The following is a 21,207-nucleotide window of genomic DNA, read 5'->3' on the forward strand; positions in this document are numbered from 1 at the left end:
CCCCAGACTTTCCCGGTTTCCGTAAAGATGGCGAATATTAAGAATGAATGGGAGAGACTGGGATCATCTTTCTCCCCTTCTTCATTTAAAAAATTGTTCCCAGTTCTTGACTCTCAGCTAGAATTGTGGGGATCTGTCCCTAAGGTGGATGGAGCTATCTCCATGCTCACTAAGCGCACCACTATCCCACTCGAGGATAGTTTGTCATTAAAGGAACCCATGGATAAGAAATTAGAGATCCTGTTAAGATGTTTCAGCACACAGGGTTCGTATTTCAACCTGCAGCCGCGGTTGCTGCGGTGGTGGGAGTTGCTTACCTATTGGTGTGACTTTGTCAAATGATCGAGGTGGAGACTCCCCTCCAAGAGATACATGAAAGAATTAAGGCCCTGAGGGTAGCTAATTTGTTTTTTTGTGATGCTAATATGCAGATTATTTGCTTGAATGCCAAAACGTTAGGCTTTTCTGTTGTGACCCGGAGGACTCTGTGGTTGAAGTTATAGTCTGCTGACATGACGTCCAAATCTAGATTCCTTTCCCTTCCATTTAAGGAAAAGATTTTTCGGTCCAGGTCTGAACTCTATCATATCCACGGTCACGGGGGGCAAGGGTGCCTTTCTACGGCAGGATAAGAACAATAAACCTAGGGTTTTCGTACCTTTCGTTCAGACAAGTCCCAATGACCCCAACCTGCCACGAAGCCTGAGCAGTCCAAGGGTTCTTGTAAATCTTCTCAGTCTTGGAACAAAGCCAAGCAGAGCAAGAAGCCAGCCGAGAGAAAAACGGCATGAAGGGGGGGCCCCCGATCTGTCTCTGGATCTCGTAGGGAGACTATCTCTTTTCGCAGAGGCTTGGATGAGAGATGTGCAGGATCCTTGTGTTCTGGAGGTCTTTACCCAGGGTTACAGGATAGGTTTCAAAACTCTCCCTCCCAGGGGCAGATTCCTCTTGTCAAATCTATTGTCAAGACCAGAGAAACGAGATGCTTTTCCAGAGTGTGTGAGGGATCTCTCCTCTCTAGGAGTAATTGTACCGGTACCTCTAGCAGAAAGGGGTCTAGTGTACTATTCAAACCTTTTCGTGTTACCAAAGAAGGGCACGTTTCGCCCGATTCTGGGCCTGTGCTTAAAGGGACAGTCTAGGCCAAAATAAACTTTCATTATTCAGATAAGGCATGTAATTTTAAACAAATTTTCAATTTACTTTTATCACCAATTTTGCTTTGTTCTCTTGTTATTCTTAGTTGAAAGCTTAACCTAGGAGGTTCATATGCTAATTTCTTAGACCTTGAAGGCCACCTCTTTTCAGAATGCATTTTAACAGTTTTTCACCACTAGAGGGTGTTAGTTCATGTTTTTCATATAGATAACACTGTGCTCGTGCACGTGAAGTTATCAGGGAGCAGGCACTGATTGGCTAAACGGCAAGTCTGTTAAAAGAACTGAAATAAAGGGGCAGTTTGCAGAGGCTTAGATACAAGATAATCACAGAGGAGGACGTGGTTTGCAGATCTAGTGGGTATGTCATCTTCCCCTCCATGGAGGTTGCCCTATCGCAGGGCCCTGCTTGTACAGGGCCCCTTTGTGCATCAGAATCTAGATTTTCTCAGGCTGACTGCGTGGAGATTGAACGCTTAGTCTAAGCCAGAAGAGGATTTTCTGAGAGGGTGATTGATACTCTCATTCAAGCCAGAAAGCCGGTCACCCGTCGCATCTATCATAAGGTGTGGAGGACCTACTTACTCTGGTGTGAAACTTGTGGATATTCCTGGCATAAGGTTAGGGTATCCAGAATTCTTTCCTTCCTCCAGGATGGTTTGGTGAAGGGACTTGCCGCCAGTTCCTTAAGGGGACAGATTTCGGCTCTATCTGTGTCGTTACACAAGAAGCTAGCTGAGCTCCCTGATATTCAGTCTTTTGTTCATGCTCTGTCCAGGATCAGGCCATTTTAGACATTCTCCCGGAGTTTAATTCTTGTTCTTAAGGTTTTGCATGGGGGCTCCGTTTGAGCCTATGCATTCTCTTGACATCAAGACTCTGTTTTGGAAGGATCTTTTTCTACTGGCCATTGCTTCGGCACGCTGACTGTCTAAATTAGCGGCCTTGCAATGTGAGCCTCCTTACCTGGTTTTCCATGCAGATAATGCTGTCCTTCGCACTGGACTGGGATTTCTCCCTAAGGTTGTGTCTGATCGCAACATTAATCAGGAAATTGTGGTTCCTTCCTTGTGTCCTAAACCACCTTCGAAGGAACGGTTACTTCATAAGTTGGTTGTGGTTCGAGCTTTGAAATTCTATCTTCAGGCTACGAAGGATTTCAGACAAACTTCAGCTTTGTTTGTCGTCTATTTGGGGGGGGGGGGGGGGCAGAAGGCTTCTTCCACTTCCCTGTCCTTTTGGCTGAGGAGCATGATTCGCTTGGCTTATGAAACAGCTGGACATAAGCCTCCTCAGAGGATTACGGCTCACTCAACTTATAGCTGTGGCTTCTTCTTGGACCTGTAAGAATGAGGCCTCTATGGAGCAGATTTGTAAGGCAGCTACCTGGTCCTCCTTACATACTTTTTCTAAGTTTTACAAATTTGACGTTTTTCATTCGCCTGAAGCAGCTTTTAGGAGAAAGGGTTTGCAGGCTGTGATGTCCTCAGAATAGGGTCCGCCTCCTTTTTTTACCCTCCCGTTTTCAGTCAGTGTCCTCTAGAGCTTGGGTATTTGTTTTCCACAAGTAATGAATGAAGCCATTTACTCTTTTCGTATTAGATGGAAAACATAAATAATACTTTCCTGATAATTTCATTTCCATCGTTAAGAGGAGAGTCCACGGCTCCCGCCCAGTTCTCCAATGGGCGAACCTAAATTTCTTTAGTTTTTTTCTTTTGGCACTGTTTATACCCTTATATTTCTCTCACTGTTCCTTGTTCCCTCGGCAGAATGACTGGGGGATGAGGTTAGTGGGGGAGGTATTTAAGCCTTTGTCTGGGGTGTCTTTGCCTCCTCCTGGTGGCCAGGTTCTGTATTTCCCACAAGTAATGAATGAAGCTGTGGTCTCTCCTCGTAACGATGGAAATTAAATTATCAGGTAAGCATAATTTGTTTTATCCCTTCCTATTTTTTTCCATTACTCGTGGCCTCTGCCACAGCTTGAGTATTAGTTCCCAGGAGTAATATATTGTGGACTCTTATCACCTATATGAAAGAAAACATAATTTATATCTTACCCGATAATTTCCTTTTTTTCTTGGTGATAAGTCCACGAGATCCCACCCTTATTTTGTTTGTATTATGTTTTGAATTATTTTGTACACATTTCCCCATTGCCTCCTATTTATTTTGCTCTTTTTCATTCTCACCTCTGTCAGCGTGGCTATAAGTTAGACTGATTACTATAGAGGTGGTGGTGGTGGTGGTGGGGGGGTTTATATAGAGCTCTAAGGTTTGGGAATTTTTGCCTCCTAGTGGCAGGAAAGGTAATTCCTAGCAGTAATGGATTGTGGACTCTTATCACCATGAAAGAAAGGTATTTATCAGGTAAGATATAAATTATGTTGTTTTTTTAACAAGATTGAGACTTTTCTTCAGGTAAGAAAGACGGTAACAATTACTTTTATCTGGTGGGATTAATATTGCTATTTCTTAGCATTTTCATGAATTTTTGTAATTTTTCAGAATCCGCAAGTTGCTTTTCAGAATCCGCAAGTTGCTTTTAAAGTTTCTGACATTCAGATCTCTGTTCTAGATCTAGTCAAAGTAAGTCTAATAGTTTTAACCCCTTAACGACAGACGACGTGCAGGGTACGTCCTCAAACAAAAATACACTTAACGACCGAGGACGTACCCTGCACATCGTCGGTCTTGGAAAGCGGTGGAAGCGATCCTGATCGCTTCCAGACGCTTTCTGGTTATTGCAATGATGCATCCTGCAATGACCTTTCGTACCCCTCCGATGCAGAGAGAGCCACTCTGTGGCCCTCTCTGCACCGGTCATCGATAATCGCAATCGTTTGTGGGTGGGAGCCGACGCAGGTGCATCAAGCATTAAAGCTAAAATTAACCCTGCAAGCTCCCTACAAGCCACCTAATTAACCCCTTTACTGCTAGCCATAATACACGTTTGATGCACAGCGGCATTTAACGGCCTTCTAATTACCAAAAAGCAACGCCAAAGCCATATATGTCTAATATTTCTGAACAAAGGGGATCCCAGATAAGCATTTACAACCATTTATTCCATAATTGCACAAGCTGTTTGTAAATAATTTCAGTGAGAAACTTAAAGTTTGTGAAAAAGTGAACAATTTTTTTTTATTTGATCACATTTGGCGGTGAAATGGTGGCATGAAATATACCAAAATGGGCCTAGATCAATGCTTTGGGTTGTCTACTACACTAAAGCTAAAATTAACCCTACAAGCTTCCTACATGCTCCCTAATAAACCCCTTCACTGCTGGGCATAATACACGTGTGGTGCGCTGTGGCATTTAGCGGCCTTCTAATTACCAAAAAGCAACGCCAAAGCCATATATGTCTGCTATTTCTGAACAAAGGGGATCCCAGAGAAGCATTTACAACCAGTTGTTTATAAATAATTTCAGTGAAAAACCTCAAGTTTGTGAAAAAGTGAACAATTTTTTTTATTTGATCGCATTTGGCGGTGAAATGGTGGCATGAAATATACCAAAATGGGCCTAGATCAATACTTTGGGATGTCTTCTAAAAAAATATATACATGTCAAGGGATATTCAGGGATTCCTGAAAGATATCAGTGTCCCAATGTAACTAGCGCCAATTTCGAAAAAAAGGGGTTTGGAAATAGCAAAGTGCTACTTGTATTTATTGCCCTATAACTTGCAAAAAAAGCAAGGGACATGTAAACATTGGGTATTTCTAAACTCAGGACAACATTTAGAAACTATTTAGAATGGGTGTTTTTTGGTGGTTGTAGATGTGTAACAGATTTTGGGGGCCAAAGTTAGAAAAAGTGTGTGTTTTTTTTTCCATTTTTTCCTCATATTTTATAAAATATTTTATAGTAAATTATAAGATATAATGAAAATACTGGTATCTTTAGAAAGTCCATTTAATGGCAAGAAAAACGGTATACAATATGTGTGGGTACAGTAAATGAGTAAGAGGAAAATTACAGCTAAACACAAACACCGCAAAAATGTAAAAATAGCCTTGGTCCCAAACGGACAGAAAATGAAAAAGTGCTGTGGTCATTAAGGGGTTAAGAGTTTTTCAAACTCACCATTTGAACCTATGAATGGTTTAAACATTCTGCTTATTTTGAAAGTGATTATTTCTTTTACAATATTTTCACCATCACAGTGCATGCCTGGTTTATCTTTCTTGTGAAATTCCTTATGTTCTTTTCTATTACGATAAGGTATTCTCACTGTCAGTATGTTGTTAATTTACTTTGTTCTCATCCTACATAATATTTAGTGGCTGGTAAATAGGTGCCATAATTTTTGTCCCACCCATTTTATTTTCGGGTTCTACAGCTTAGGTGTTTCATACCAGGAGTAATTACTTGTGGGCTCTCAACACCTTATGAAAGAAAACAAAATTGATGCTTACCTGATGATAAATTTAATTTCTTTCACGGTGGTGAGAGTACATAAGACTTGCCCTTTTATATTTTTTCAATAGGTGACAGTTTTAGTATGCACCTCATTTATCCCACTTGGTCCTTCTCTACTTTTCTTTGCAATATGTTAAACTTGGGATACCACAGAGGTGAGAGAGATTAAAAGCTTGTAGAATGTTGAGTATCTTTACCGCCTCTTATTGGTCAGGAGTTTAATCCCAAGAGTAATGGCTTGTGCAGTCTCATCACCATGAAATAAATTAGTTTATCAGGTAAACATAAATTTAGTTTTTTTTGATGAATGATCTTGGTTTTATTCTAGGTTTTCTACACATTCCAGCATGTTTTAAAGTTAAAATCCAATCTTTGTACTAAACTGGCTTTTGTTTTGGTTGTATATAAATGTTTTTGTGTTTTTTTTTTTATTTTAGTTTTGGAAGGATATTGTTGAAGACAATGAAGTACGAGACCTTATATATGACAAAAGTAGATCTCAAGGTAAGTGAACTAAAAATTATTAATCTCACGCTATGTATGTATGTATGTTGTAATACACTTTTTTGCTAGCTTAAAGGTACACCTGTCCTCGCAATAAAATGTCACTTTCTCCAACATTGGTGTGTCCGGTCCACGGCGTCATCCTTACTTGTGGGATATTCTCTTCCCCAACAGGAAATGGCAGAGTCCCAGCAAAGCTGGTCACATGATCCCTCCTAGGCTCCGCCCACCCTAGTCATTCTCTTTGCCGTTGCACAGGCAACATCTCCACAGAGATGGTTAAGAGTTTTTTGGTGTTTAAATGTAGTTTTATTCTTCTATCAAGTGTTTGTTATTTTAAAATAGTGCTGGTATGTACTATTTACTCTGAAACAGAAAAGGATGAAGATTTCTGTTTGTAAGAGGAAGATGATTTTAGCAGACAGTAACTAAAATCGATTGCTGTTTCCACACAGGACTGTTGAGATGAAGTAACTTCAGTTGGGGGAAACAGTTAGCAGTCTTTTCTGCTTAAGGTATGACTAGCCATATTTCTAACAAGACCATGTAATGCTGGAAGGCTGTCATTTCCCCTCATGGGGACCGGTAAGCCATTTTCTTAGTTAAACATAAAAGAATAAAGGGCTTCAAAAGGGCTTAAAAACTGGTAGACATTTTTCTGGGCTAAAACAATTGCTTTACTAGGCATATTATGCAGATTGTAACTAATTATTGGTATTATAATCTTGGGGAACGTTTAGAAAAACAGCAGGCACTGTGTTGGACACCTTTTTCAGATGGGGGCCTTTCTAGTTATACAGCCTCATTCTGGGACTGTATAGGGGTTAAATGTAAAAACGGCTCCGGTTCCGTTAATTTAAGGGTTAAAGCTCTGAAATTTGGTGTGCAATACTTTTAATGCTTTAAGACACTGTGGTGAAATTTTGGTGAATTTTGAACAATTCCTTCATACTTTTTCACATATTCAGTAATAGTGTTTTCAGTTTGAAATTTAAAGTGACAGTAACGGTTTTATTTTAAAACGTTTTTTGTGCTTTGTTGACAAGTTTAAGCCTGTTTAACATGTCTGTACCATCAGATAAGCTATGTTCTATATGTATGAAAGCCAATGTGTCTCCCCATTTAAATTTATGTGATAATTGTGCCATAGTGTCCAAACAAAGTAAGGACAGTAATGCAACAGATAATGATATTGCCCATGATGATTCCTCAAATGAGGGGAGTAAACATGATACTACATCATCCCCTACTGTGTCTACACCAGTTATGCCCACACAGGAGGCCCCTAGTACATCTAGTGCGCCAATACTTATTACCATGCAACAATTAACGGCTGTAATGGATAACTCCATAGCAAATCTTTTATCCAAAATGCCTACTTATCAGAGAAAGCACGATTGCTCTGTTTTAAACACTGAAGAGCAAGAGGACGCTGATGATAACTGTTCTGACATACCCTCACACCAATCTCAAGGGGCCATGAGGGAGGTTTTGTCTGATGGAGAAATTTCAGATTCAGGAAAAATTTCTCATCAAGCTGAACCTGATGTTGTGACACTTAAATTTAAATTAGAACATCTCCACGCACTGCTTAAGGAGGTGTTATCTAGTCTGGATGATTGTGACAATTTGGTCATTCCAGAGAAATTATGTAAGATGGACAAGTTCCTAGAGGTTCCGGTGCCCCCCGACGCTTTTCCTATACCCAAGCGGGTGGCGGACATAGTAAATAAAGAGTGGGAAAGGCCCGGCATACCTTTTGTTCCCCCCCCTATATTTAAGAAATTTCCTATAGTCGACCCCAGAAAGGACTTATGGCAGACAGTCCCCAAGGTCGAGGGGGCGGTTTCTACTCTAAACAAACGCACTACTATTCCTATCGAAGATAGTTGTGCTTTCAAAGATCCTATGGATAAGAAATTAGAGGGTTTGCTTAAAAAGATTTTTGTACAGCAAGGTTACCTTCTACAACCAATTTCATGCATTGTTCCTGTCACTACGGCAGCGTGTTTCTGGTTCGAGGAACTAGAAAAATCGCTCAGTAAAGAATCTTCGTATGAGGAGGTTATGGACAGAGTTCAAGCACTTAAATTGGCTAACTCTTTTGTTTTAGATGCCGCTTTGCAATTAGCTAGATTAGCGGCGAAAAATTCAGGGTTTGCTGTCGTGGCGCGCAGAGTGCTTTGGCTAAAGTCTTGGTCAGCGGATGTGTCTTCCAAGACAAAATTGCTTAACATTCCTTTCAAAGGTAAAACATTATTTGGACCTGATTTGAAAGAGATTATTTCAGACATCACTGGGGGAAAGGGCCACGCCCTCCCACAGGATAGGTCTTTTAAGGCTAATTATAAGCCTAATTTTCGTCCCTTTCGCAGAAACGGACCAGTCTCTAATTCTGTATCCTCTAAGCAAGAGGGTAATACTTCACAACCCAAACCAGCCTGGAAACCAATGCAAGGCTGGAACAAGGGTAAGCAGGCCAAGAAGCCTACCACTGCTACCAAAACAGCATGAAGGGATAGCCCCCGATCCGGGACCGGATCTAGTGGGGGGCAGACTTTCTCTCTTTGCTCAGGCTTGGGCAAGAGATGTTCAGGATCCTTGGGCGCTAGAAATAGTTTCTCAAGGTTATCTCCTGGAATTCAAGGAACTCCCCCCAAGGGGAAGGTTCCACAGGTCTCAATTATCTTCAAACCAAATAAAGAGACAGGCATTCTTACATTGTGTAGAAGACCTGTTAAAGATGGGAGTGATACATCCAGTTCCAATAAGAGAACAAGGAATGGGATTTTATTCCAATCTGTTCATAGTTCCCAAAAAAGAGGGAACATTCAGACCAATTTTGGATCTAAAGATCCTAAACAAATTTCTCAGGGTACCATCGTTCAAAATGGAAACTATTCGAACGATCCTACCTACTATCCAGGAAAATCAATTTATGACTACCGTGGATTTAAAGGATGCGTACCTACATATTCCTATCCACAAGGAACATCATCAGTTCCTAAGGTTCGCTTTTCTGGACAAGCATTACCAGTTTGTGGCACTTCCATTTGGATTAGCCACTGCTCCAAGGATTTTCACAAAGGTACTAGGGTCCCTTCTAGCGGTTCTAAGACCAAGGGGCATTGCAGTAGTACCTTACTTGGACGACATCCTTATTCAAGCGTCGTCCCTGTCAAAAGCAAAGGCTCATACGGACATCGTCCTAGCCTTTCTCAGATCTCACGGATGGAAGGTGAACAAAGAAAAAAGTTCTCTGTCCCCGTCAACAAGAGTTCCCTTCTTGGGAACAATAATAGATTCCTTAGAAATGAGGATTTTTCTGACAGAGGTCAGAAAATCAAAACTTCTAAGCTCTTGTCAAGTACTTCATTCTGTTCCTCGTCCTTCCATAGCGCAGTGCATGGAAGTAATAGGATTGATGGTTGCAACAATGGACATAGTTCCTTTTGCACGAATTCATCTAAGACCATTACAACTGTGCATGCTCAGACAGTGGAATGGGGATTATACAGACTTGTCTCCGACGATTCAAGTAGATCAAAAGACCAGAGATTCACTCAGTTGGTGGCTGACCCTGGACAATCTGTCACAGGGAATGAGCTTCCGCAGACCAGAGTGGGTCATTGTCACGACCGACGCCAGCCTAGTGGGCTGGGGCGCGGTCTGGGAATCCCTGAAAGCTCAGGGTCTATGGTCTCGGGAAGAGTCTCTTCTCCCGATAAACATTCTGGAACTGATAGCGATATTCAATGCTCTCAGAGCTTGGCCTCAACTAGCAAAGGCCAAATTCATAAGGTTTCAGTCAGACAACATGACGACCGTTGCATATATCAATCATCAGGGGGGAACAAGGACTTCCCTAGCGATGAAATAAGTGACCAAGATAATTCAATGGGCGGAGGATCACTCCTGCCACTTGTCTGCGATCCACATCCCAGGAGTGGAAAATTGGGAAGCGGATTTTCTGAGTCGTCAGACATTCCATCCGGGGGAGTGGGAACTCCATCCGGAAATCTTTGCCCAAATAACTCAATTATGGGGCATTCCAGACATGGATCTGATGGCGTCTCGTCAGAACTTCAAGGTTCCTTGCTACGGGTCCAGATCCAGGGATCCCAAGGCGACCCTAGTAGATGCACTAGTAGCACCTTGGACCTTCAACCTAGCTTATGTATTCCCACCGTTTCCTCTCATCCCCAGGCTGGTAGCCAGGATCAATCAGGAGAGGGCCTCGGTGATCTTGATAGCTCCTGCATGGCCACGCAGGACTTGGTATGCAGACCTGGTGAATATGTCATCGGCTCCACCATGGAAGCTACCTTTGAGACAGGACCTTCTTGTTCAGGGTCCATTCGAACATCCGAATCTGGTTTCCCTCCAACTGACGGCTTGGAGATTGAACGCTTGATTTTATCAAAGCGTGGGTTTTCAGATTCTGTAATTGATACTCTGATTCAGGCTAGAAAGCCTGTAACTAGAAAAATTTACCATAAAATATGGAAAAAATATATCTGTTGGTGTGAATCTAAAGGATTCCCATGGAACAAGATAAAAATTCCTAAGATTCTATCCTTTCTACAAGAAGGTTTGGAGAAAGGATTATCTGCAAGTTCTCTGAAGGGACAGATCTCTGCTTTATCTGTTTTACTTCACAAAAGACTGGCAGCTGTGCCAGATGTTCAAGCATTTGTTCAGGCTCTGGTTAGGATCAAGCCTGTTTACAGACCTTTGACTCCTCCCTGGAGTCTAAATCTAGTTCTTTCAGTTCTTCAAGGGGTTCCGTTTGAACCCTTACATTCCGTAGATATTAAGTTATTATCTTGGAAAGTTTTGTTTTTGGTTGCAATTTCTTCTGCTAGAAGAGTTTCAGAGTTATCTGCTCTGCAGTGTTCTCCGCCCTATCTGGTGTTCCATGCAGATAAGGTGGTTTTGCGTACTAAGCCTGGTTTTCTTCCGAAAGTTGTTTCCAACAAAAATATTAACCAGGAGATAGTTGTACCTTCTTTGTGTCCGAATCCAGTTTCAAAGAAGGAACGTTTGTTACACAATTTGGACGTAGTCCGTGCTCTAAAATTCTATTTAGAGGCTACTAAAGATTTCAGACAAACATCTTCCTTGTTTGTTGTTTATTCTGGTAAAAGGAGAGGTCAAAAAGCGACTTCTACCTCTTTCCTTTTGGCTTAAAAGCATTATCCGATTGGCTTATGAGACTGCCGGACGGCAGCCTCCTGAAAGAACCACAGCTCACTCCACTTGGGCTGTGGCTTCCACATGGGCCTTCAAGAACGAGGCTTCTGTTGACCAGATATGTAAGGCAGCGACTTGGTCTTCACTGCACACTTTTGCTAAATTTTACAAATTTGATACTTTTGCTTCTTCGGAGGCTATTTTTGGGAGAAAGGTTTTGCAAGCCGTGGTGCCTTCCATTTAGGTGACCTGATTTGCTCCCTCCCTTCATCCGTGTCCTAAAGCTTTGGTATTGGTTCCCACAAGTAAGGATGACGCCGTGGACCGGACACACCAATGTTGGAGAAAACAGAATTTATGCTTACCTGATAAATTACTTTCTCCAACGGTGTGTCCGGTCCACGGCCCGCCCTGGTTTTTTAATCAGGTCTGATGAATTATTTTCTCTAACTACAGTCACCACGGTATCATATGGTTTCTCCTATATATATTTCCTCCTGTCCGTCGGTCGAATGACTGGGGTGGGCGGAGCCTAGGAGGGATCATGTGACCAGCTTTGCTGGGACTCTTTGCCATTTCCTGTTGGGGAAGAGAATATCCCACAAGTAAGGATGACTCCGTGGACCGGACACACAGTTGGAGAAAGTAATTTATCAGGTAAGCATAAATTCTGTTTTTAGCTCTTATTTGAAATTTATGTTTTGTGTATTTTAAATCAGGCTGTTAATAGTTGAAGGCTTCTATAGATTCACATTTTAAGGGTGCTAGTAAATATGGTCAAAAAGCCAAGTATGGGTGGTGCATCATTCTGCTGAGTTGTGGGTTTATTGCATTCTTTAATTAAACCTTCTAAATAAACAATTCCTTTACCTCTACTTTTTCTACCATCCCTAATATCTGTTTTCTACTCTGAGGCGCTAAGCTGCTGCTGTTACTGGTTGCTCTTCATTATGAGTGGAACTGTAATAAGCAATACTGGGCAACAATCGATTTAATACGTAAAAAAAAACAAAAAAAAAAAAAACAGGAAAAACAGTTGATTATTGCTTGTCTAATGTATTTTACACCTTAGTGACAGTAAACTGTATTATTGAAAGTTTGCAAATGTTTATGTTGCATTAACAAACAGCCTTCACATTTTTCTAAAAAATATTTACTTAACCATTTATTTTTCTTCTTTTTGCTTCCTGTTTCATGTCAATCAACTTTTTTTGCTCTGCCCCTCAATTAATTTCATCAGGAGTGTAGTGTCGTGTATAGCAGTCCTGCTCGCTGTACCTGTCCTGCTCGCTGTACCCGCCACTATGGGTAGAGCATTCCCACCAACTGTATGCTTGTTGCTATGTTGGAGGGAGCATTTTACACTTGCACATATGTAGTACCACCCGCTCTACTCTTTACTGGGTGTAGAGTGTTTCTCACCAACAAAACTCCTGTTTCTAGGGGAACTTGCACGCTCCCGTGTAGTAACAGAATTGCGCATGCGATTTACACTGTGCCGGACTTCTGTAAAATAAACAGAGAATTAGGAGATATTCTGTTTATTTGCAGTACGACTAAGCAACTTTGTAAGCGAGTAGTCAATATCCCTTATCCGCTAACTAAAAATTTCTAAATAAGTTATTATAAGCATTAGAACACACTCTCTCCCTTTGTGTGTTTTTTTTACCAGCCTGCAGGCTAATAACTTGATTGGTTTAAGTCCCCAGCTGGGGATTGTAGCACATGGTAAAAAAAAAAAGATAACTTCAAATATTCATGCCTCCTTTTTTTTTTGTAAAATGTGCTTCAGCATACTTCACCATCACTTTAATATTGTTTATTAAAGAGACAGTAAAGTCAAAACTAAACTTTCATGATTCAGATAGGGCATGCAATTTTAAACAACTTTCCAATTTACTTTTATCATCAAATTTGCTTTGTTCCCTTGGTGGTATTTTTGAATAGCTAAACCTAGCTAGGCTCAAACTGATTTCTAAACAGTTGAAAACCGCCTCCTAGCTTAGAGCATTTTGAAAGTTTTTCACAGTTAGACACTGCTAGTTCACATGTGTCATATAGATAACATTGTGCTCACTTCCGTGAAGTTATTTAGGAGTCTTCACTGGTTGACTACACTACATGTCTGTCAAAGGCACTAAGGAGGGTGCCTGCAAAGGCTTAGATACAAGGTAATCACAGAGTATATTAATTAAGTATATTAATATAACTGTGTTGGTTATGCAAAAACGGGGAATGGGTAATAAAGGGATTATCTATCTTTTTAAATAAGAAAAATGTTGGTGTATACTGTCCCTTTAAGTTATCTGTTGTATAATGTCTCAACTTATTTAGTTATACTTTTATTTCCCTGCAGAAAGTACAAACCAGGAATCCTTGTGGGGCTCTTTATTTCACCCTCCTAGGAAATTGGGTATTAATGACATTGAAGGACAGCGTGTTCTACAGATTGCTGTGATTTTACGAAATCTTTCATTTGAAGAAAGCAACGTCAAGCTTCTGGCAGCTAATCGTACATGTCTTCGTTTCTTGTTACTGTCTGCTCACAGTCACTTTATTTCCCTTAGACAATTAGGCCTAGATACATTGGGAAATATTGCAGCAGAGGTAAATATTACAATTATAAAAATATTGTAAAATGCTAACAAATCTAAGGAGTCAGTGATCCTTGGATCCCATCCTAATTTGTTTAAACTTTGTCTTTTAAGTTCCCTTACAGATAGATACCTGTCATTTTTTGTGTATGTGTGTGTGTATGTATGTATAAGAAAAAAGTTGGCAATTATCTCCCCTGAAAGCCTGAAGACACACATTGTTTTTACAGGGTTGAGTTAGTTTGGTGGTACCGTCTGAATGTTAGAGAAACGACTCTCTTACTATTTGGTAGAATTTCTACTTGGAAGCATTTTTTTTCTTTCCTAAGATATGGAGAGTCCACATCGTCATCAATTACTAGTGGAAATATAATTTCTGGCCAGAAGGTGGAGGCAAAGAGCACCACAGCAAAGCTGTTAAGTGTCACTCCCCAACTCACAATCCTCAGTCATTCTCTTTGCCTTTGTCAATGGAGGAAGGGAAGTTTTGGTGTCTGAAGAAAATTGGATTTCTTTCGCTACAAGCAAGATTTTTTGGGTATAGCTGTAGTCCACGTCAATCTCTGCAGTAGAGTAGTGGTGGCTTTAAAGCAGTTAGGAACTTGTGAGGTGGGCCTTGCTTTGTTTCCTAACATATTGCTGCCATAGTATAGAAAACCAGAGTAGGTTTACTCTGTTTCGTTTTTTCTACAGGTCTCTGTAAGGAGTATGTGTCTTTTCACGCCTTGTACGCTGTCCTCCTGCCGGGCGGCTAGACTGCAGGTAAGTGCCTTTTTGTCTTCTAGGTATGAAGATTGCACTTCATAGGTTAACTATACAGATGGGGACATGATATCCTTCGATAAGTTAACTAATACTGCATATCTTTATTGGGACTTGAAAATTCTTTAAGATAGGATTTTTTAAGGACAGGTGCAGGCTTTTGTATGTGATACATTTGAGAAACGATCTTGGGCTTTCAAAAATGTGAAGGGCTGTGTGTTTTCTCGGGTTGTGTGTACTTCAGCTGGGAGACATAGTATTTTTTAGTCAGGATGGCTCTTAGCATTTTATTCTTGTGTGACTTTAAGAGGAGAACGCAAGAGGAATTTCTGGTTTTATTTTGCTCCAATATGGCAGTGTGTTGCGCCGTTATGAGGTCTTCTCTATGGGAACTTTTAATTGTGGCTGTTTTCCCGGGAGTGGAACGCACGCTTTCTGCTTGATGCCCAGTTCCTGACTGCCGTTCATGTGACCAACCCCTTCGGTACACAAAGAGAGCGGCGTCATTTTCTTTTCTTTATTGCCGGGTCGGCTTGGAGTGTGCGTTGTGTGAGCTAGTCTCGGTGTTCAAGATCCACTAGAGTCACCAATACTGGAGTTCCCTTATGTACGGTAGGGCACCTCAGAAACCTGGGGTGTAGAGGTTGTCATTATTTAACGTTTCATAATGTTTTTGAGACTTTTTGTACTTAAAGTGATAGTAAGTTTTTTTTCATCAAAATTATTTATTTAAAAAAATAAAAATAAAATTTTCCTTTGTGGGATTTCTCCAACTATGAACATGGAATCTGACCCCATTGTTTTGAATAAATGCTTATTATGCCTAGAGACCCATATTGTTGTGCCTATGCAATTATGTGCCTCATGTTTAGCCAGGACTTTAGAATGTAAAGATAAATTATTACCCTCTGAGCCAAATGTTTCTCAGCATGATGCTGTTCAGGTAATGCCACAGCTTTCTCCTCAAACGTCTCAAGCCTCTATAGCATCACATACAGTACCCTGCAGTTCCTCTCAGCCTCCTTTGCTTGATTCCATTTGAGAGCTCTGCAGTTATGCATGCTCAGACAATAGAACGGAGACCATTCCGATATGTCTCAGAGGATAGATCTAGATCAGACAACAAGAGACTCTCTCCTGTGGTGGCTTTCTCAGGAGCATCTGTCTCAGGGCACATGCTTCCGGAGACCTTCCTGGGTGATTGTGTTCACAGACGCCAGCCTGCTGGGTTTGGGAGCAGTCTGGGACTCGTTAAAGGCGCAGGGAATATGGACTCGGGAGTAGTCTGCTCTCCCCATAAATATCTTGGAGTTGAGAATGATTTACAACTTGGATGTTGTGCGTGCTCTAAAATTCTACCTACAGGAGACTAAGGATTTTCACCAGTCCTCTGCCCTGTTTGTTTGTTTCTCTGGAAAACGTAAAGGTCAGAATGCTTCTGCTGCTACTTTCTCTCTGGTTGAGAAGTATAATTTTTTTTTTGCTTATGAGACTGCTGGTCAGCAGCCTCCTGAGAGAATTACGGCTCATTCCACGAGGGCTGTCTCCTCTTCTTAGGCTTTCAAAAATGAAGCTTCTTTGGAACAGATTTGCAAGGCTGGAACTTTGTCCTCCCTGCATACTTTTTCCAAATTTTCTAAATTTGATACTTTTGCCTCGGCTGAGGCTTCTTTTGGGAGAAAGGTTCTTCAAGTGGTGGTGCCTTCTGTTTCGGTCTACCTGTCTTGTTCTCCCTCCCTAGTCATCTGTGTCCTCTAGCTTGGGTATTGGTTCCCACTAGTAATTGATGACGACGTGGACTCTCCATATCTTAGGAAAGAAAACATAATTTATGCTTACCTAATAAATTTATTTATTTCTGGATATGGAGAATCTATGAATTTTAGAAAGTTATTTTTTGACTAAACATCAGGCAACTCTACTTGTGTTACTCATTTTTCCGTTTCCCTTTGGTCGAATGACTAGCGATTGTGGGTAGGGGAGTGACACTTAACAGCTATGCTGTGGTGCTCTTTGCCGCCTCCTGCTGGCCAGGAGTGATATTCCCACTAGTAATTTATGACGTCGTGGGCTCTCCATAGCCGGAAATAAATTTATCAGGTAAGCATAAATTTTGTTTTTTTGCACTGACCAGTGCAAGTGCTTTGCAATGCTTTAAGGATGCATCTACGCATCTAATATGCTTTGATCTACATTTTGCTAGTGCATATCTTTTGGGACCTTGATTTTTTTTCTTGATTTTGGCTTTTTTTCTTTAATTTTTTTTTTTTTTTCATTATTCCTGACAGGGTGGATAAACATTAATGATGATTTCTTTTTTTTTTTTTTTTTTAAAGATAAAAATGTATTTTATTTTTTTAATTTAATTGGATTTTTTAAATATACTGCTTTTCGAGGAAAACTCTTTTTAAAAACAGATTTATATTTAAAGGGACATTAAACACTAAATACATGCTAGATAGAATGATGCATTCAAAGAAAATATTTGTCCACAACTAACATCTAGATGTATTTTTTAAGTTTCATTAGTTGTTTAAAAAGTGACAAAATAAGTGTAAAGTTTTAGTGTCTATAAAACACTGGGAGCTGCCATGTTGTAACTTGTGTTACCTTCTCTGCTGTGGCCAATTAGGGACAGTTATACATAGGTCATTAGAGTGTGCAGCCAATGGTTGTGCTGGATTTAACAGTGTTCTGCACTTCCATTTCTAACAGGAACTGAAAAGCTCACAATTTCAGAATGGAATTACAGGCAAAGAGGACAAAATAAATAATGAAAGTATATTGCAGAGTTGTTTTACAATTTATCATTTCTTTCATGTAATTAGCAAGAGTCCATGAGCTAGTGACGTATGGGATATACATTCCTACCAGGAGGGGCAAAGTTTCCCAAACCTCAAAATGCCTATAAATACACCCCTCACCACACCCACAATTCAGTTTTACAAACTTTGCCTCCTATGGAGGTGGTGAAGTAAGTTTGTGCTAGATTCTACGTTGATATGCGCTCCGCAGCAAGTTGGAGCCCGGTTTTCCTCTCAGCGTGCAGTGAATGTCAGAGGGATGTGAGGAGAGTATTGCCTATTTGAATGCAGTGATCTCCTTCTACGGGGTCTATTTCATAGGTTCTCTGTTATCGGTCGTAGAGATTAATCTCTTACCTCCCTTTTCAGATCGACGATATACTCTTATTTATATACCATTACCTCTGCTGATTTTCGTTTCAGTACTGGTTTGGCTTTCTACAAACATGTAGATGAGTGTCCTGGGGTAAGTAAATCTTATTTTCTGTGACACTCTAAGCTATGGTTGGGCACTTTATTTATAAAGTTCTAAATATATGTATTCAAACATTTATTTGCCTTGACTCAGAATGTTCAACATTCCTTATTTTCAGACAGTCAGTTTCATATTTGGGATAATGCGTTTGAATCAATCATTTTTTCTTAAAAATTTGACTTTTTTTCCCTGTGGGCTGTTAGGCTCGCGGGGGCTGAAAATGCTTCATTTTATTGCGTCATTCTTGGCGCAAAAAATCTTTTCTGTTTCCGGCGTCATACGTGTCGCCGGAAGTTGCGTCATTTTTTGACGTCCTTTTGCGCCAAAAAATGTCGCCGTTCCGGATGTGGCGTCATTTTTGGCGCCAAAAAGCATTTAGGCGCCAAAAAATATGGGCGTCGCTTTTGTCTCCACATTATTTCAGTCTCATTTTTTCTTTGCTTCTGGTTACTAGAAGCTTGTTTATTGGCATTTTTTCCCATTCCTGAAACTGTCATTTAAGGAATTTGATCAATTTTGCTTTATATGTTGTTTCTTCTGTTAAGTGTGATCAGTCCACGGGTCATCATTACTTCTGGGATATTACTCCTCCCCAACAGGAAGTGCAAGAGGATTCACCCAGCAGAGCTGCATATAGCTCCTCCCCTCTACGTCACTCCCAGTCATTCTCTTGCACCCAACGACTAGATAGGATGTGTGAGAGGACTATGGTGATTATACTTAGTTTTATATCTTCAATCAAAAGTTTGTTATTTTAAAATAGCACCGGAGTGTGTTATTATCTCTCTGGCAGAGTTTGAAGAAGAATCTACCAGAGTTTTTGTTATGATTTTAGCCGGAGTAGTTAAGATCATATTGCTGTTTCTCGGCCATCTGAGGAGAGGTAAACTTCAGATCAGGGGACAGCGGGCAGATGAATCTGCATAGAGGTATGTAGCAGTTTTTATTTTCTGACAATGGAATTGATGAGAAAATCCTGCCATACCGATATAATGTCATGTATGTATACTTTACACTTCAGTATTCTGGGGAATGGTACTTCACTAGAATTACACTGTAAGAAATACATAAAGCTGTTTAATAACTAGAGATTATGTTTAACGTTTTTGCTGGAATGTAAAATCGTTTTCATTTACTGAGGTACTGAGTGAATAAATGTTTGGGCACTATTTTTCCACTTGGCAGTTGCTTAATCTGTTTTCTGACAGTTTCTGTTCTCCCTCACTGCTGTGTGTGAGGGGTAGGGGCCGTTTTTTGGCGCTTTTACTACACATCAAATATTTCAGTCAGCAACTCATTGTATTCCCTGCATGATCCGGTTCATCTCTACAGAGCTCAGGGGTCTTCAAAACTTATTTTGAGGGAGGTAATTTCTCTCAGCAGAGCTGTGAGAATTATAGTTTGACTGAGATAAAAAACGTTTATTCTGTAATTTGTTTCCTGCTTTCAGAATTTGTTATCTTTGCTAATGGGATTAAACCTTTGCTAAAGTTGTGTTATTTACAAGGATTGAGGCTATAACTGTTTCAATTTATTAATTTTCAACTGTCATAGATCTTCTGTGCTTCTTAAAGGCACAGTACGTTTTAATATTATTCTAATTGAATTGTATTTCCAAGTTACAAGTTTATTTGCTAGTGTGTTAAACATGTCTGATTCAGAGGATGATACCTGTGTCATTTGTTGCAATGCCAAAGTGGAGCCCAATAGAAATTTATGTACTAACTGTATTGATGCTACTTTAAATAAAAGTCAATCTGTACAAATTGAACAAATTTCACCAAACAACGAGGGGAGAGTTATGCCGACTAACTCGCCTCACGTGTCAGTACCTACATCTCCCGCTCAGAGGGAGGTGCGTGATATTGTAGCGCCGAGTACATCTGGGCGGCCATTACAAATCACATTACAGGATATGGCTACTGTTATGACTGAGGTTTTGGCTAAATTACCAGAGCTAAGAGGTAAGCGTGATCACTCTGGGGTGAGAACAGAGTGCGCTGATAATATTAGGGCCATGTCAGACACTGCGTCACAGGTGGCAGAACATGAGGACGGAGAGTTTCATTCTGTGGGTGACGGTTCTGATCCAAACAGACTGGATTCAGATATTTCAAATTTTAAATTTAAACTGGAAAACCTCCGTGTATTACTAGGGGAGGTGTTAGCGGCTCTGAATGATTGTAACACAGTTGCAATACCAGAGAAAATGTGTAGGTTGGATAAATATTTTGCGGTACCGACGAGTACTGAGGTTTTCTCCAACATAGGTGTGTCCGGTCCACGGCGTCATCCTTACTTGTGGGATATTCTCTTCCCCAACAGGAAATGGCAAAGAGCCCAGCAAAGCTGGTCACATGATCCCTCCTAGGCTCCGCCTACCCCAGTCATTCTCTTTGCCGTTGTACAGGCAACATCTCCACGGAGATGGCTTAGAGTTTTTTAGTGTTTAACTGTAGTTTTTATTATTCAATCAAGAGTTTGTTATTTTAAAATAGTGCTGGTATGTACTATTTACTCAGAAACAGAAAAGAGATGAAGATTTCTGTTTGTATGAGGAAAATGATTTTAGCAACCGTCACTAAAATCCATGGCTGTTCCACACAGGAATGTTGAGAGCAATTAACTTCAGTTGGGGGAACAGGGAGCAGTCTCTTGCTGCTTGAGGTATGACACATTCTAACAAGACGATGTAATGCTGGAAGCTGTCATTTTCCCTATGGGATCCGGTAAGCCATGTTTATTACGATCGTAAATAAGGGCTTCAAAAAGGGCTTATTAAGACTGTAGACTCTTTCTGGGCTAAATCGATTCATTATTAACACATATTTAGCCTTGAGGAATCATTTTATCTGGGTATTTTGATATATAATATCGGCAGGCACTGTTTTAGACACCTTATTCTTTAGGGGCTTTCCCAAAGCATAGGCAGAGCCTCATTTTCGCGCCGGTGTTGCGCACTTGTTTTTGAGAGGCATGGCATGCAGTCGCATGTGAGAGGAGCTCTGATACTTAGAAAAGACTTTCTGAAGGCGTCATTTGGTATCGTATTCCCCTTGGGGCTTGGTTGGGTCTCAGCAAAGCAGATACCAGGGACTGTAAAGGGGTTAAAGTTAAAAACGGCTCCGGTTCCGTTATTTTAAGAGTTAAAGCTTCCAAATTTGGTGTGCAATACTTTTAAGGCTTTAAGACACTGTGGTGAAAATTTGGTGAATTTTGAACAATTCCTTCATGTTTTTTCGCAATTGCAGTAATAAAGTGTGTTCAGTTTAAAATTTAAAGTGACAGTA

The 21,207-nt window shown here is 40.5% G+C and overlaps 1 protein-coding gene across 1 annotated transcript in view; it reads left to right on the top strand.

Annotated features, from left to right (window-relative positions):
• The window catches only part of ARID2 (AT-rich interaction domain 2), a 574,897-nt gene that overhangs the window by 268,635 nt on the left and 285,055 nt on the right, over positions 1 to 21,207 (top strand). The window contains exons 7-8 of the mRNA XM_053716737.1: positions 6,023 to 6,089; positions 13,639 to 13,889. Coding sequence (XP_053572712.1) covers positions 6,023 to 6,089; positions 13,639 to 13,889 — 318 coding nt within the window. The remainder of the gene's footprint in view (positions 1 to 6,022; positions 6,090 to 13,638; positions 13,890 to 21,207) is intronic.

Source organism: Bombina bombina, chromosome 6 (assembly GCF_027579735.1).
Source record: "Bombina bombina isolate aBomBom1 chromosome 6, aBomBom1.pri, whole genome shotgun sequence".
In the NCBI taxonomy this organism is placed as follows: domain Eukaryota; kingdom Metazoa; phylum Chordata; class Amphibia; order Anura; family Bombinatoridae; genus Bombina; species Bombina bombina.